This window comes from Silurus aristotelis (genome assembly GCF_946808225.1).
Source record: "Silurus aristotelis genome assembly, chromosome: 2".
NCBI classification, from domain to species: domain Eukaryota; kingdom Metazoa; phylum Chordata; class Actinopteri; order Siluriformes; family Siluridae; genus Silurus; species Silurus aristotelis.
In genome coordinates, this window is record NC_139575.1 from 21,285,502 (window position 1) to 21,299,471 (window position 13,970).

The 13,970-nt window shown below is 37.3% G+C and overlaps 1 protein-coding gene across 2 annotated transcripts in view; it reads left to right on the top strand.

Moving 5' to 3' along the window:
• Positions 1–3,750: 3,750 nt before the first annotated feature.
• magi3b (membrane associated guanylate kinase, WW and PDZ domain containing 3b) overlaps positions 3,751–13,970 on the top strand; it is a 121,126-nt gene continuing 110,906 nt past the window's right edge. The window contains exons 1-2 of one of the 2 annotated variants that reach the window (XM_083528973.1): positions 3,751–4,248; positions 4,350–4,805. In XM_083528973.1, coding sequence (XP_083385099.1) covers positions 4,499–4,805 — 307 coding nt within the window. In that variant the 5' untranslated portion in view covers positions 3,751–4,248; positions 4,350–4,498. Of the gene's footprint in view, positions 4,806–13,970 lie in introns of both variants that reach the window. The other variant, XM_083528974.1, reaches the window with a different exon arrangement.

Sequence of the window (13,970 nt, forward strand, 5' to 3'; positions counted from 1 at the left end):
CAGTAATGCTGTGCAATTATGTATTTTGAGCAGCCTGAGATCCAAAACCAGGTGAAATGTATCAATTTAATACTTCCAAATTGTTTAAGTGCTAAGTATATGATCACAGCTGTGCTTGTTCTCGACTCCCCTTCCTTTTTTTTTTCTATTTCAACCACTTTTCTTTTAATATAATATTCAAAATGCACATTACTACGGATGACTCCAGGTGGCTGTTTGAGTGAGAACGCTGACAAATTTTAAACGCTTGGCTTTGAGAGGAAACAGGATGTGCTGTGAAGGTCTTAAATTCAGCTTGTCTTTACACGTCTTTAATTAAGCAGAAGATTAAGCTAATTTACAGAGCGCCAAATGAAATCAGCAGAGGTTTGTCTGTGTGCCAGTGAAGTGCCTCATTAAGTCACTGCAAATTGAAGGATCAGGATGTTTTGTAGGAAAAGGTAGTGTTACCTCAGTGGACCACTAGGTGGTGCTATGGAGAGAGAATGTATGCTATTGTAGGTGCAAACACTCTAAACAGCCGCTGTGTTTGAACAGATTTCTTTAATGTTGTATTTTTGAATATTAAGTTATATATTGTAGCTTTAAAGTCAAATAAGCATGCTCCTGCACTTAATGGTATGTTGTTGCTGGGGTGATGCCATTAGTGGTACACCTTTTCAACCAGGTATAATTACTTTTTTTAAACCTGAAAATGTGAATGAAGTCAAAAGAAAGGTGTTAAAAATAATGTAAAGCACTAACCCTTATAGTATCAACAACAATATGGTTTTCTGCATCAGGGGAGTGCTTTCTCTAGAGGGAAGGACCCTACTACCCTACTAACTTATAGAAAAGCAATAATTGTTCATATGAGCCAGGGGCAACCAATTTGAGTCTTATTTCAGCAGGTGTGTACATGTGGTGCAGCACTACGTTTTAATAAAAATATCATACATATTTAGGTAAATGTAGTAAAAATTAACCCTCTAACTTACTAACTTTCCAGACCTTTTTCGTAAGTTCAGAATTTAATCCAGGTTTATTGGTAGGTCAAGATGTACAGTACAGACCAAAAGTTTGGACACACCTTCTCATTCAAAGAGTTTTCTTTATTTTCATGACTATGAAAATTGTAGAGTCACACTGAAGGCATCAAGGGCTATTTGACCAAGAAGGAGAGTGATGGGGTGCTGCGCCAGATGACCTGGCCTCCACAGTCACCGGACCTGAACCCAATCGAGATAGTTTAGGGGTGAGCTGGACCGCAGAGTGAAGGCAAAAGGGCCAACAAGTGCCAAGCATCTCTTGGGGAACTCCTTCAAGACTGTTGGAAGACCATTTCAGGTGACTACCTCTTGAAGCTCATCAAGAGAATGCCAAGAGTGTGCAAAGCAGTAATCAAAGCAAAAGGTGGCTACTTTGAAGAACCTAGAATGACATTTTTCAGTTGTTTCACACTTTTTTGTTATGTATATAATTCCATAAATAATTCCACATGTGTTAATTCATAGTTTTGATGCCTTCAGTGTGAATCTACAATTTTCATAGTCAATTTTAATAAAGAAAACTCTTTGAATTAGAAGGTGTGTCCAAACTTTTGGTCTGTACTGTATGTCCATTTCTCTTCTGCACTTCAAAGAAGTATAAAGCAGAGGTAGTACTCCCAGTGGATAATAGTGAGGATGAGTTGGAGTTAATGATGAGGAAAGTGATGAGCAAGCCTACACGGCATAAGGTGATGAGAGGAAATGATGATGAGAGTGAATACAGATATACAATGATAGTCAAATTCACAGGAACAAACTAAGGATGAAGATGATGAATAGAGAATAAGTGGCAGGTATGATTGAAATTCGGCGATTAAAAAATACATTTGTCATGCATTTCAGCTGCATGAGCACGTTGGCTATGCAGATTCGTTTTAAAAACGTTTTCTTTTTTTTTTGTCTACAAAGAGCTTTAAGTACAGCAAATGTACAAATTCACTGTGCAAAGTTAATTATACATTCTTTTATGCAGAAGCTGGAAATTGTGTACCCTTAATTGTACCAAATCCAGCAACAAGAAACCATAGTACCTTAATTTATGAGAGTGTATGAGTTTTGAGCATAGCTTTAGCTAGTAAAACATTCCTATCAATACTAGCTGAATAAAATCAGCTTTCAATAATGTCAGCTGTGGTGGGACCACTTTCACAAAGGCATATATTTTTACATGTTGTAGCTAGTAACTTTTTTGTACCAGTTTTATATCTGGTCTCCTGCTTGAATGTACTAGCCAATAGAAACACCAAAGCATGTCTGCCAAATGCTGGAAATGTGAATACTCTCTTGCACGGCCATATTCACCCTTCTAAACAGAGAGAGCCAGTAATGAAGTACAAATACTTAGTTACTGTATGTAGGAAGATTTTTCTGGTATCAGTACTTTTCTTCATTATTTATTTTTTGGACAACTTTTTAATTTCACTCATAAATTTTTTTACACAAATATCACGAATATAACTTTCTACCTCTTACATTTTTAAAACAGGCTCGTTACTTTAGTTTTAATCTATTTGGTGAAATGTCAATAATTTTTCTTCTCACTGTGTCGTTTTTAGTCCATCAACATTTTTTCTGTCATTGTGCAGCTTTTTCAACCTACCACCGGTGTGTCATTTCCTGGCTCTCACACACCACAGATGTAGACTAGTTTTCAAAGCTCACAATGAGTGAGGCAGAAGAGAACAAGAAATATGGGGTTAATGTGGATGAGACAGAGGGAGTCAGTGATGCAAACATGACTGAGAACAGAGACATTCCTGATCACCTGATCCTCATCATCATCTTTACTCTGCTTGTGTTTTATATGATGGTTGTTCAGCCTGAAAACATTTATTAGGTAACGAAATATGAAATACTTTTATATTAATATATTAACATGGTGTCCAGTTACCAGCATGACACTAAAACAAGAAGTAGTAACGGCTAATTTTAGCTTAAGTACACATCAGAGCTTAAACTTCTTTACTTTAACTTGAGTGGAATCATCTTAGTCAGTAATTCAACTTTTACAACCTTTAAAACATGAGTATTTGTAATTCTACTTGAGTAAAGGACGTGCACTTTTACCATCTCTGCTTCTAGAGCAGGGACCCAGAACCACCAGGCTATGCACCGGTACCCAACTGTTGATCATATGGTACCGGGCCGCACTAAAAGAATCAAAACTTTTACATTTTCATTTTATTGAAAATGAACGCACACACACACACACACACACACACACACACACACACACACACACACACACACACAAGATCATGTGTGTGTGTGGGTGCCCCCTTTATGAATTGCATAAAAAAAGTGGTGAAAAATAAGACAGGAAAACGCTGTTCTATATCCTTTGTAACATTGTATAGTACTAAAATAGTGCGCCACCTGTGGCAGGCTAATCCTCCCCACTGTTTTGTATACTATACACTGGTTTGATCGCCTGGCTGATTTACATACCTCCCGCCACACAGCCAATCACAGGGCCGCGTCAACTGCGCTTTACGTGTTTGTTGACAGGGGGGCGCGCACACGCACGCACAAACACAAATACACACACACACACACACACACACACACACACACACACACACACACACATATATATATATATATATATATATATATATATATATATATATATATATATATATATATATATATATATATACACACACACACACACACACACACACAAACACACACACACACACACACGCGCGCACACACGCACACAGACGGAGAGATAGGGACTCAGACACGCACTCGCCTAACCGGTAGTTGAGTGCGCGCGCGCGTCGGAAACGGCTGCATGAAATCATCGCACGAGCCCGGGGAGGGTTTTTTTGGAGATCAGGAGGAAGCGCGTGCTGTGGCAGAATAAAGCAAGAACCTTCGATCCGCTCCGAGTCCATGTCCATGATCAGCTGCTGGTCAGTGATGTCAGGTGCGCGGAGACCGGATGAAAGCGGAACGACAGTTTCAGCCAATCCAGCTACAGATGTGTTGATCGCGCTTTTTCGTTTCTGAGACCAAATGTAATGTTTGGAGTGATGTCATTTTGACAGTAATGCCCTTCCCCATGAGAGGGTCGCACGTGAGGTAGTAGTATCATATGCATACAGCCTACTTGATGCTCGCCGGTGAACTGGGGAAAAAAAAAAAAGGGAAGCTTGTCGTTTTTCCCCTAATCAGTTTTTGTTGTGTTTACTGGTGTGAACTTGGATAACTTGTAAGCAAACAGGGAGCATCTGCTTAATATCATTTTGCTCAACTTAATATCAGAATAATTTTTTTTAAATTAAACATTCAGGATCTAATTCCGCTCTTTAGATTTGAAGTGTGTGTAGCCGGAGATCGGGTCATGTAGCGAGCCTCGGTTGTGAGTGATGAGGTTGGAGGAGCAACATCTGGACATCTGCGCGCTGATGTTAGGGCTGTGCACCTGATTCCTGCTGAACAGAGGAGAACCCGGGAGCAGCATGTCCAAAGCGCTGAAGAGGAAAAAGCACTGGTCGGCCAAAGTGCGCGAGTGTGCCGTGTCGTGGGGAGGCGCGGGGGAGTTCGGCTCGGTGGTCGAGCTTCTCGGTGGTGCTGAACATGGCCTCTTCCCCTTCCTCGGACACATGGACCTCGACGCGCTCGTGTGTCACGTCGGCTCGCTGCCGTACTACGGGGACGTGCTGCTGGAGGTCAATGGCACACCCGTGAGTGGCCTCACCAACCGAGACACGCACGCCGTGATCCGCCACTTTAGAGAGCCCATCCGCATAAAGACCGTCAAACCAGGTACATTCACTCACTCACACACATTTATCACGTTCTGTCCTATACACTCTTTCAGTAACTCTTTTAAGGAGAAAAGTAGGCAGTGCATGCTCAAAAAAGGCGCTGAAAGTCGCCAGGTGACGTAATGGCGACCTTATTTGCATATTCATGGGACAACCATTGGTAATTAACGTCAATTTAAAACGTTACTGAAACATTTTCTGGAGACATCTACAATTTAATAGATTTTTTTCACCAGTATATAAAATAGTATAAAAAGAATGTGTCTTCGGTCACCACAAACTAATTATTGACTTATTTTTGAATAAGAAAAGGAGTTGTGGCTGTATATTAAGTGGAAATAAACATGAAGGAAACTGCCACGGGGTGACCAGGAAGGAAGAGAGATTATTATAAAGAACACAATATAATGAAGAATACAAAGAAGTTGTGAGCTGATCATTGAATGGTCATAGGAAGCCTTAATGATCAGTGATTTTCGGAACGTACTCGAGTACAACTCATTCAAGCTTTAAACACCAGGGTTGGGGCAAAACAACGTGATGTGATTTGAGAAAAAGAACCCTAATTCGAGTCCAGGAGAGACACTAATGTCTGCCCCGATTTATTGCCAGGCTCATTACAAAAATAAAGTTGCTAAAGGAGAATAAAAAGTTGCCAAATCTAGCCAAAACGTTGCTTGCGTTGCTTGCGATTGTGTGTTGGGACAATAATTGCAGGTTGGCAGTGGAAGAGCAGATTGGCACCAGTTTTATGAAAGACAATCAAATCATCAGCAGAAAGTCTTTTTTTTTTATGTATTTTAATAAACAGTTTTTCATACAAATATAATGGCCCACACTAAATATAAAGGCATTCAGGAATGCTATATGACTAAAAATGGAAAAGCCTACAAATAAATGCATGTCAACCAGTAAATTCCTGTTTTGTATGAATATGCTCTACGCTGAGTCTGGTTTCACTAATAATAAACATACATTTGCATAAAGCATCCATTTTTATCAATGCCTATGTTGACTAGAGTATTAAAAACTTGAAAAGTTTAAATTTAAGTTACATTTAGAACAGATAAAAATGTGCAATTTAGTTGTTATAATCGTGAGATAATCATGAGAATCATGTGATTAAATATTCTAATTGATTGACAGCCCTAATATATATATATATATATATATATATATATATATATATATATATACTTCCAATAAACGTGAACTATATATAGTAAAGACAATGTTCAGCTCATCTTGTTTCATTTCAGTGTTACTTCTATTGTGTTTTTAAACAATAGACACTGATATCGATTCAGATCTCTAAAAATCAATCCAGAGGTGAAGGTTCCTGAGAAAGCAAGAGGAAAAACCTTGAATGGATCCAGACTTAAAAGGAAACCCATCCTCCTCTAAGTAAACAAATATAATGAGAATATGAATCATTGCAGTGTACAGGTATATAAGATTAAGGATATGTATATGGGAGCATATTAGAAATATGGGTCCTGGAAATAAGCACAGGATATCCAGCAGCAGCAGCAGCGGTTCTTAGCTACCAATCTAGGTAGCGAAGTTTCCAGGTAAATGTGCAGCAGTAAGCATTCGATATGTTTTACTTTTCTATATCTGCCATACTGTATGTCCAGTAGGAAATCAGTCGGGATTTGGCTTAGAACTCAGTTGCCCATGTTTTCATAACCAACACAGCTGTCTACCTCCTAGTTACAAAATCTAATGAAATACAAGGGATGAGGCTGGTCGGTTAGTGGCTCTGCCTTTTCCTGCACCTTTATTTGAATACAATAATAATCAAATTCAATCAGGCTGATGGATGAGTCTCTCTCTCTCTCTCTCTCTCTCTCTCTCTCTCTCTCTCTCTCTCTCTCTCTCTCTCTCTCTCTCTCTCTCTCTCTCTCTCTCTCTCTCTCTCTCTCTCTCTCAGAAGCTTTGCTACAGTGGTTCCAGTCTCATGCATGACTGATATTTGTTTGTACATATGACAATTTGAAGAAAAAAATGGCTTCCACGAAGAGCTCAATCAGGTGTGTCAGTGTATGGAAATGTGTTTGATATGGAATTTCCATGAACTTTTACTAATGCCTCCCTTTTCCCCAAGTAACTTTGAGAGCCATAAATCTAACAGCCTATTTTTACAGACCAGTCAGTTGCAGAAACATTTGGAAATTGCCAAGTCATTATCATCTTATCTGTCTCCCACCACTTCTAGGAAATGAAATTAAATAATGAATATGAGCTCAAAGTGCAGACATTCAGCATTAAGCATTTACATCCATAAATATTTTTTCCTACTTGGGAGAAAACCCTTCACAATCAATGACTCCCTGAAGTCTGTAACCCATAGACATTACCAGACAGACCTTTGTCAGACGTTTAGTGCAGCTGTCTTCAGTACCTGCTTGTTCTTAGGCATTTTGCCATTAGTAATGCTTTCAGAATGTGAAATGCATGCTCAGTTGATATTTTTTTGTAGGTTATAAAAACACAAGCAGAATAAGTATTACTTCATACCATAGTGTATGTAGTACATATTTATAGGGAGTAGGAACATATTTGGGATTCAGCTGTTGAAATGGGTCTGATAAAATATGAAACACCTTTTGCTCCCTTCCTTCTTTGCCACTGATGTGTGGAAACTGCTGCTGTGTGAAAACTCTGCTACCTCTGTAGTTTCACAGCATAGAAAAGTGCATTGAAGGTGAACCAGGTGTGTTCGAGCTCTGAAGGAAACCTAACAGTTCCAAATCTCACTGCTAAACCCTACAGCAGGGAACTCTAAATTGGCCCGACTAATTACATGCAGAAATCTGTATACTTATGCTTTAATTCACTGGAATGGTGTCAGTGTAAGTGAGAGAAAAGTTGCGTGAGATGGGACTAGGATATTGAGCCAGAATGGAAGGTGGATAAGCAACAAATTAATACCAATAGCACCCATTTAATGAACTATTATTGGCAACCATGATCATACTACTGCTAACAGCCTTTAGTCAGCATGCTTTTGACCAACCATGCAATAATGTTCTTTTTTTTGTTTTTTATACCCTTATATAGTTTTGTAATTATGGTCTGTATCTATTGCTATTTAAGTCAGTGTAAGTGGGGCATGTCCAACGTGCTCCAGCTGAGTGAAAAGCTTGTCTTTTATGAAAGGCATAAGTTTTTTTCACAGCAAGAGTTATTTCTACCGAGTGTTCGAAATGGAAAGGTAATATGGCTGTTGCTATGGAACAGTGAAAAGAGTGTGTTATTACCATAGAAATGATGAATGGTATTAAAAATAGTGTGGGACCATTGAGAGAGGAAGAACAGCAGACTGAGTGACAGAGAGAAAAACAGACTGACAGAGTAATTGGATGAAAGGTCACTGATATTTCAGGAACACATAACTGAAATAAACTTCAATCGAAAATATAAAACAAAAAAAAGTTTTCTAAGGGTTTCCGGTCAAAATATGAAATACATACACCAGTCTTGTGTGTGTATGTGAGTGTGTGTGTGTGTATGGGCGTGTGTATTTGCACACACGTGGGTAAAACCAGAATATGCATCATTGTTGGAGAAACAGAGACAGCTCTGGTTTTGAGGTGCGAATGGCATACTGCTGCACATAGCAAACTAAAAATACATCAGATTCTGTACAGTGTCTGTTCACCTTAAGTCAGTGATGTAATGACGCTAAATCTAAGCATAGGCTATAAACTGCACTAGGCTGTGAAAATCTACTATAGTACCCGGCCAGCTCTTCCCAGCTTCAGTCCTAGAGGAATATGTTTGTTTATAATACATTTTGCAGGCAGTTAATACATACTGATGGCGTGTAATGTAAAATCAAATCCACATTACAGTTTGCAAAATGTTAACATACATAAACTGTAGAGCATACATATATTTGTAAGAGTAAATTTGTGCTGTGTAAATGTGTGTTTACTAAAAATATTAAATAAATAATACAAATTGTTGCTAATGCCTTGAGAGCTAAAGAGATTTGAACAGGACAGGACATGTTTTTTATAGAAAAAGATTCAAAAACAGAGTGCTATGATGCAGCCTGATATGAAGAGAAATTAATGTTATCAGGATGAAGTGATTGTATTTAAATAACTGCATGTCCCAAAAGTGATTTATTGCAGTCATATTACAGTTATGGGACCAATATTTCATGTTTTAAGTAAGGAAAGAAATGACACATCATCCTTATAACAAGTTAGCAATATAAGAGTATAACAATATTCTGTAGGAATGTCGGTAAAAAAGGTAGTTCTTGTAAACCGTTGTTTATTCACATTCATCCGTTTTTTCCCGGAAAGTGCATATTCCTTTGTCTAATGCCAGAATATTTACCATTAAAATACCGCAGACCTCCTCCATAAATGTAAAAAATAAAGTAGATCACCATATCAATAATGATCTGTTTTCTTTCTTAAATAACAACAAATTTTTACATAAAAAATATTCTTTTTTCATAAGCTATTGTAATCTAATGGATATTATATTCTTAATTATATTCACAATCCAATTCATAAACAATAATATACACTATATGGCCAAAGGTTTATGAACCCATGGCTGAGGCACATTCAACCTTTTCAATTTATCCCAAAGTTGTTCACTGGGGTTGATGTCAGAGCTCTATGCAGGTCACATTTAGGTTCTTCCTCTCCAGCTTTGTCAAATTATGATTGTATGGACCTTGTTTTATGCACAGGTCCTCTGTAATGCTGGAACAGGTTTGGACCCCTTAGGTCCAGTAAAGAAAAATGGATAATAATGATGCAATCTGTGATAATATTTGTGCTTTCAACTTTGTGCCAGCAGTTTAGGGAAGGCCCACGGGTGTCTACAATCTTTTGGGTATATAGTATATGTCTGATTGTTTATGCTGCTCTGTTTGGTTTGTGCTAAAACCCTATTTACCCTCGGAAGGATTTAAATATTTTTTTACAGCCTACAGGTTTTTTGATGATGCATTTGTGCTGCTACAGGGGATGATAGCTTATGAATATTTGATGCCATGTCAAAGTGGATGCATGATCTGTATGGTGATGTGTAGCAGAGAGGAAATGCTGCATGGCGGGAAAAATCAGGCTGGGGTTGTGAATAGAAGATCAACTGGAAGTGTTGCTGCAGTGCCAGCTGTGACCTAGGCCTTTTAGTCATGTGTGTGCATGCGTGCGTGATTGCAATTGTTTGGTGTGTGTATGTGTGTGGGTTGGTTGATGTGTGGGTTTTCGGATGGCACTGACATGGTAATCCCATGTTTGACTTACACCATCTGTACTAGTTGCACATAAATAAGGCTTTTATATAATGAATATATGAACTTTGTCTTCCTCTTCAGAGGCCAAGCTTTGGTTGCTGAATGTTTAGGTTTGAGTGTGGTGGAAATCACCTCTTCTGTGTGTATGTGTGTTGCCCAGGCCTATTGTGTAATTTAGTGTCTATAAATAATAGATGTATTGAGTCGGATGCCTGCACACAGACAAAAGAAAAGAGCCATGAGGATTTTAATAGGAAATGATACAGCAGTCTATGCAACTGCAACATTGCAATTCACTCCATCAATTGCACACCCCTCTTTGAATATTGGAACAGCAAGGTCAATTTGTTTGTTTCTGCTATATGCTAAAAGGAACTATGTGTCCAATCAAATGAGAAATATGAGGCAGTATAATTTCAGCTTTCATTTACATCTATATTTGTTAAACAACTTAGAACATGACAGCTTTGATGGTAGACCACCCAGTTTTTATTTGGTTACATATCCCTTGATTACAATAACTTCATCAAGCTAGCAAAAATTGGCATTACCAAACTGTTGCATTCATTTTAATTTATTTTTTTTGCTCATTACAGGTTTTTAGCTTCTTTCAGTTATTGAATGTTTTGTGGGGTTTCTATCTTCAGACTTGTCTTCAGGAGGTAGAATGCTTAACTGGTTCAAGGTCTGGTGATTGACTTGGCCAGTCTAAAACACATTTTTCCCCCTGATAAAGTCCTTTGTTGTGTTGGCAGGATGTTCTGCCTCATTGTCTTGCTGCATGAAAAAGTTCCTCCAAATTAGATTGGGATGGCATTTTTCTGTAAATTGGACAGAATGTTTCTGTAGATTTCTGAATTCATTCTGCCGCTACCACGAGTTACATCATCAATGCAGATTACTGAACCGGTTCCAGAAGCAGCTATGCAATCCCAAGCCATAACACTACCTCCACATCCTTTATTTAGGATCATAAGCATGTCTTTTTTTCTGCATACTTTGGTAGGGGTTAATTTTGGTTCCAGAACATTAGTAAATTCTGATGATTCTGATTATGATAACACAATCCCAGTAGATTTTTCAGGTTCACTTTCATGCTTAGAATCTCTTGTTCTACCATTGGATGAAGATGTGAACATGTTCACAAAACTTTATTTTTGCATTTTATTTTGTTATTTACTTGCTGCTCAGTATTGCATAATGCACATCCATCATTATTATTTGAGATCATGTTCATATTCAGCCCTTTAGTGTTCATACAAACAATGGACTTTTTGGCCAAAGTAGTGCAGGATAATATATTCTCATAGGGCAATGTGAGAGATAAATAAATATAAACCATCAAGCATAACAAGCACAAATCTGGCAGATACAAAATGCTTTCAGTGTCTCACCACAAACAAGTGGTTAGAAATCAACTTATGTCATGAGGCCAACAATAAAGTGTAACGTAAAATGTTTTTGGTCTGCAAATAAAATGCCGCAGCATACCGCAGCATCCCACAGCATCCCACAGCTTCATAACAAAATAATTGTTTATATAATTTGCTGCCAACTTTAATTATAGATTTTTAGAAGTGGCAAAAGTACACACATCCTTCTCTCAAGTAGACGATGTTTTAAATTACTCTGGTAAAAATTGAAGTATTGACTATACTTTTTTACTAAAGTTAAAGTAAAGAGGTTTGGGCTCTGACATGTACTTTAGTAAAAAGTAACCATTACTACTACCTGTTTTTGTGTCACGCTGGTAACTGGACCTCATATCATATTAATTTTAGGGCTGTCAATCGATTTATATATTTAATCGTGATTAATCGTATGATTGTAATGAGTTAACTCACGATTAATCACAACTTAATCTCACATTTTTATCTTCTAAATTTACCCTAAATTAGTACTTTTCAAGTTTTTAATAGTCGGATCAACATGTGCATGGACAAATATCGATGCTTTATGTAAATGTATGTTTATTATTAGTTCACACTCTTGATATCACCCAAATGAGGATGGTTCCCCTTTTGAGTCTTCAGGGATAAATACACATTGTTCACCTTAACTGTTAAATTCTGTAAAGCTGCTTTGAGACAATGTCTGTTGTGAAAAGCGCTATAGAAATAAACTTGACTTGACTTGATTAGTGAAACCAGACTCAGCATAGAGCATGAAGACAAAATATTCTCGTAAATGTTTTAACGTAATGATAGTGTTTTAAATTACGTAAATCATCAGGACACCAAACGGAACCTTTGCTATGTTTCCACATGGACGCTTAATGAGGCGATACAGAAGAAACTGTACCTCTGGTTGGTTTATATAAAAGTTGACATTTCGAGCTTTCTATTCACATATTTTTTATATCTGTGAGGCAAGTAGTCACTGAGATTCAGGTTGTTTTATTTATGTCTGTGAAGAGAGATGACAGAGCCGACAGAGCATGCACCCTGTATGTTTTCTTTATTTTACAAAAGCACAGCATTTTGTTGTTATTATGAGTGTACAAATAAAAGTATACCGTTTACAGATTGGAATGATGCATTGCTTTTATCTGTATATTCTGACAAGAGTAATTAAAGTAGTTTTGGCATTATGAGGAAAAAAAATTACACAAAACGTTTGTTGACCCCAAATGATTTGAGACTAAACAAATGTTTAGTGTTTAAAAATATTTTTTTCGGTGGAGTTTATTTATTTTGTAATATCTGCGTAAAGAAAGGACATCGTAAATAAATGTGTGTTGTGTTGAAGGTTTTAATTTTGCTTTGTTCATATTTACTTATTTATAATTGTGATAAAAATTGTCAAATTGAAATGTGCGCTGCATTAATCGCGCGTTAATAAAATGAGTGCCGTTTAAATTAATTTCTGTTAACGTGTTTTCACAGCCCTAATTAATATATTAATACAAAATGAATTAAAATTTGTGTTACCTGTTGAATGTACCCAGGCTGAACATCCACCATATAGAACACAAGCAGAGAAAACATGATGATGATCAGTTGATCAGGAAAGTCTCTGTTCTCAGTCATGTTTACTCGCTGACTCCCTCTGTCTCATCCACATTAGCCATATTTCTTGTTGCCTTCTGTCTTGCTCATTGTTAGCTTCGTAAACTAGCCTACATTTGTGATGTGTAAGAGCCAAGAACAGTGGTGGACACGTTAGTAAGGAGAGGCTGAACTCAAATTAAAATTATGGATGACAAAAAAAAAGGTCTACACTCTCAGGAACCCAATTCAGAAAAAAAGGAAAGAAGTAGGGTGGAAATGTGCAAAAGATAATGGGGTAATCTTGTTATGAAATAGTATAAGCTAACGCATTTAATAAAATAGGCTAATAACTGTATAGCAGCCTGCTATGCCTTTACGCATATAGCAACAATATTTCTTTTAGCAGTTTCTAAAATTACAGTTATAGATTGTAGTTTATCATAATGTGTGTAGCCACTAAACAATTACAGCCTAACTAGTGTAATAGGATTGTAGTTAAACTGGCATTTATTGATTTGGTTACCTTTAATTGAGGTGATGTCATAAAGGTTTTCTCTGATTGTACTGAAAAGTTCCTGAACTGAGTTCAGTAAGGAGAATCTCCAGTGCTGTTTAAAAGACTCATTTAAAAGACATCTATTATAAAGATGTAGATGTATTTATTTTACGGCTATGATTAGTCTTATGGCTATGAGAACTTTATGGTTCTTGGTTCTGAGAGTTTGGTAAATTGTGCACAATGATGTGTATTTAATTGTGCAATAAATGCATTTAGGGTGAATTTTTCTACATGAAATGGAGCTCTCAGAAATGTCTTCAAATTTGTGGACTGCTCTGAGAATATCTTACTCATCCAGTGACTGTAGCTAAAGCAGAGAGGAGCTTTTCAAAGCTGAAACTAATT